At 33.4% G+C, this 4,039-nt stretch overlaps 1 protein-coding gene across 1 annotated transcript; it reads left to right on the top strand.

Moving 5' to 3' along the window:
• Window positions 1-712: 712 nt before the first annotated feature.
• Window positions 713-2,737, top strand: BST1 (DNAse I-like superfamily protein). The gene is made up of 7 exons (XM_039026347.2): window positions 713-777; window positions 872-976; window positions 1,076-1,661; window positions 1,753-1,946; window positions 2,042-2,150; window positions 2,229-2,377; window positions 2,470-2,737. The coding sequence occupies exons 1-7, from the start codon at window positions 746-748 to the stop codon at window positions 2,690-2,692; spliced, it is 1,398 nt and encodes a 465-aa protein (XP_038882275.2). The 5' UTR covers window positions 713-745; the 3' UTR covers window positions 2,693-2,737.
• Window positions 2,738-4,039: the final 1,302 nt, after the last annotated feature.

Here is a 4,039-nt window from a genome sequence, read left to right as displayed (position 1 = left end):
GATTATTATAGTCCTAGATTATTATAATTTGTGTTTGAGATGTAGATTATTTTAGTTTGGGTTACAATAGTATGTGTTTGAGGTGTAAACTATTTTAATTTGAGAAAGAAATAATAAACATTGTAGCAAAGAATTAAAAATGATGAATGTAAAATAGTAAAAACTATAGCAAATAGTAAATATTGTAGCAAAGGAAGGTTTTGAAATAGTGTTGACTGTGGCTAATTAGGGGTTTTGAAATAATATTTACTATAGTAAGAAGTGGTTATTATAGTGTTAGGATAGTTCTTGTCTCAAACATCTCCTAAAATTTTATTTTGATCTTATTATTGATCTCGATTGAGATAGTAACCGTACGTGTTATTGGTAGAAAAAGGTATTATTTGTAAAAGATGAAAACTTTGTATGCTATGTACTATCTGTAACAATTACTATTGAAGTTTCTAGAGTGTTTGGCTTCTTCATAATTAAATATACAAAATGTCAATGTTTTGTCTTTTTCTAAATATGAAAACCAAGGGAAGGAAATGTGTTGCAATGCAATGAAATTTTATAAGGAAATGAAAGTCTACATCTACATCTTCACCTAACTCCAAATTAACAGAGCATTTGATTTGATTACTATTAACAATCATCATGGTATATATTAAAGAACAAAACTTCTACCATTTTTGTTTATTAATCTTCAGAAAGACAGACAAGTTCAGATATCCAAAGCTTAAACCTCTCCAACTTTGAACCATCCATGACTCTACCAAATGAGACCAAGAATTTCCGGTAAGTACAAGCGTGTGGTAGTTATGTTAAAATCGATCTAATCAATTATTTTTTAAGAAATATTTTAACAACAAAAACTATATTTGGAGTGTAGGATTTTCGTAGCGACATGGAATGTGGGAGGGAAAACTCCCAACAATGGCATCAACCTTGAAGATTTCTTGCTAGTGGAAGACTCAGCAGACATTTATGTAATTGGGTGCGTAAAATTTTGAATAATGAATGGATTTTTGTCTCTTCTCAACTTCAAAAGTAAAATTAACTGATTGGTTTTGGTAATGTGGGGAATAAACTTTAGGTTTCAAGAAATTGTGCCACTAAATGCTGGGAATGTGCTTGTTATAGAAGACAACGAACCTGCAGCAAAGTGGCTAGCATTGATAAACCAAGCTATAAACAGAACATTTAAGAACAATCACGACTCCATTTTTGGCGGTGGTTCTGATCATGGGTCAACAAAAGGATCATCAAAGGATTCAAAGACTCTTCCTTTTTTTCAAAAGCCCTCTCTAAAAGTACTCAGCAGAAACCTGAGGCCGCTTGATTGCAGTCTACTGAAGGCGTGTAATTGCCCAATTGAATTGGGATCGAGAGAGAGAAGGCTAAGGAAGCTAAATGAAGGGGCAACATCAGATTTAGAGAGTATGATCATCTCACCAAATGAGCAATATGGGAGGTTGATGATGGAGGAATTCGTTTCAATTTCAGAGCTTGCTTCTTCAAAAGCAGGGGATGGGGATATGATGAAATACAAGCTTATTTCAAGTAAACAAATGGTGGGTTTGTTTCTTTCGGTTTGGGCTAGACAGGAATTGGTTCCTCATATTGGTCATCTTAGAGTTTCCACGGTTGGAAGAGGAATAATGGGTCGACTCGGAAACAAGGTTGTTTTAACAAATGGTAATTAATTAGATTAAATAACAAGTTTTAAAAATTAAAAACAGGGGAAGAATTATAATTGTATTGGTTTTTCAGGGATGCATATCAATTAGCATGTCAGTGCATGAGACAAGCTTTTGCTTCGTTTGCAGTCATTTGGCATCTGGTGAGAAGGAAGGGGATGAAATCAGAAGAAATGCCGATGCTGCTGAGATTCTCAAAAGCACACAGTTTACCAAGATTTGCAAGAAGCCTAATAAAAGAGCCCCTGAGAGAATTATGGATCATGAGTAATTACAATTGTTATTATTATTATTTTCCAAATATTAATGTTTTTTTATTGACTTTTCGCTGATTATTTTAATTTGGCATTGTGAAAATGCAGCCGGATAATATGGCTGGGAGACTTGAATTACAGGGTGTCAATGAGCTATGAAGATACCAGGATGTTACTAGAGGATAATGATTGGGATAAATTGCTAGAGAAGGATCAGGTACGACCGACTCTGTGTTTCTGTTTCTTGTTTTCTGTTTTCTGTTTCTTGTTTAAGTTAAAACGAGAGTATTTACAGTTGAATGTAGAGAGAGAAGCAGGAAGAGTATTCAGTGGGTTCAGTGAAGGGCGGATTCAATTTGCACCGACTTACAAGTACACTCAGAACTCGGATTCATACGCGGGAGAGACGGTAAAATCGAAGAAGAAACGACGAACACCGGCATGGTAAGTAGTTAGAAAGTGATTGAATTTGTTCATATGTGTGTGTGTGTTGAATTTGTGAGAAGTTATATAGTGTTGGTGCGTGTTTGGTTCAGGTGTGATAGAATACTGTGGCGGGGGAATGGGATAGAGCAGCTGTGTTACATACGAAGGGAATCTCGGCTTTCGGATCATAGGCCAGTTTGTGGAGAGTTTAGGGTGGCGGTTGAGTTGAGAAACAGAAACAGTAAGTTCAGAAAAGGCTACTCATGTGCGGCTCCAAGGGGACACTTTGAGGACTGTGTAATACCCAAAAGGCATAGTTTCTACGACTTCTAAATCTATATCTTATAGCTTTTGTATATTTCTTTTTGTTTTTTTAGATGAAAGGCTAAAGCTTATTGATCATATATAACTACCTCCTCCTGAAATCCTAACCTCTCCAACTTCAAGCCAAATAAAATACTACTTTTAGCCGCACACTGCTGTTTATTTATTTCTTTTTTCAGCCCATCTCTCCGTATCCTGTTTGCTCTCACTAATATCGATAGTAAAAAATGCAGTGAAAGGATGTGACTGATAGTGTAAGATCGGCGCACCTACAATACAATGACAACAAAGAAGAATGTTTATGTGGAAATTCCTTTAACAAACTATGCTAAAAACCACACTCACTATAAAAATAAAAGTTACAAATAAAAGAATGTTTATAGTCCAAAGAAACTTAGCCATCAAGCAAATAAAATGGTTCGAGATTGATCTTGAACAATGTGGATGATCTAATGGTCACATGACCTTGGACTAAATTGATTTTGGACAAAGGGTAAAATCCAATATCCCAATCGTGTCCTTGAGGAAATGTTTTGAACAATCTTGAAAATGGTATTTCATTTAACAAAAAAGAATCAAGAACAAATTATAAATTTGGTCTTTTAATAAAGAAAAAGTTAGAATTTGAAAAAAATCTTATAGATAGTCTCTATAGTTTGATAAACATCGTCATAAATAGTCCTTACTATGTATTGTTTTTGTCTTTTCTTAACCTAACATATCTAGTCAATTTTTGTTGACATGGTACTAATATTCAAACCTAATAAACTATAAATCAACTTCAGCATCAGCCATAATTAATTAAAGTATACATTTTCAACCTATAAGTTAAAAGTTTAAAATTCCATCCACTACATGCGTATTAAACTAAACCACCAAATAAAATTTAAAAAAAAATGTACAAGTTTCTCCCTTCATGGTCACATGTACTATTTTTATTAACTAAACCTTAATAAAAACATACTGAAGTGTATTTCAATTAAAAGTGTTTGAAGTGTGAACTAATAATAGAGAATAACAAACAAAGAGTTCAATTAGAAGTGTAAACTAAGTTTGACGAGTATTTTAATTAAAAGTGTTTTTATTTCATCTTAAATAATCTTTTGTTAGTTTTTTATTTGTGAGTGTCCATCACACGCTTTCAACAAAGTGGTATCAGAACTTAAGTTTGAAAAACAAGAATTGCTTTTGCAAATGACAAATAACAATTTGGTTCCCTTCCAAGTGCCTCGACTTATGAAAGAAAATTATAACAGTTGGTGTATTCGTATGAAAGCTCTACTCGGTACACAAGACGTATGAGACATTGTCAATAATTGTAACATCCCCAATTTCAAAAAAATTTAAGTTAATTAT

This window comes from Benincasa hispida, chromosome 3 (assembly GCF_027475165.1).
Source record: "Benincasa hispida cultivar pf3 chromosome 3, pf3_genome.v1.1, whole genome shotgun sequence".
NCBI lineage: Eukaryota > Viridiplantae > Streptophyta > Magnoliopsida > Cucurbitales > Cucurbitaceae > Benincasa > Benincasa hispida.
This window is presented reverse-complemented; position numbering and strand designations above follow the sequence as displayed.

Coding starts and splice junctions, on each gene's coding strand:
- BST1 (XM_039026347.2), top strand. CDS start 746: ATGACTCTACCAAATGAGACCAAGAATTTCCG. Junction 778..871: donor AATGAGACCAAGAATTTCCG/GTAAGTACAAGC, acceptor TTTGGAGTGTAG/GATTTTCGTAGCGACATGGA. Junction 1,947..2,041: donor GAGAGAATTATGGATCATGA/GTAATTACAATT, acceptor GTGAAAATGCAG/CCGGATAATATGGCTGGGAG.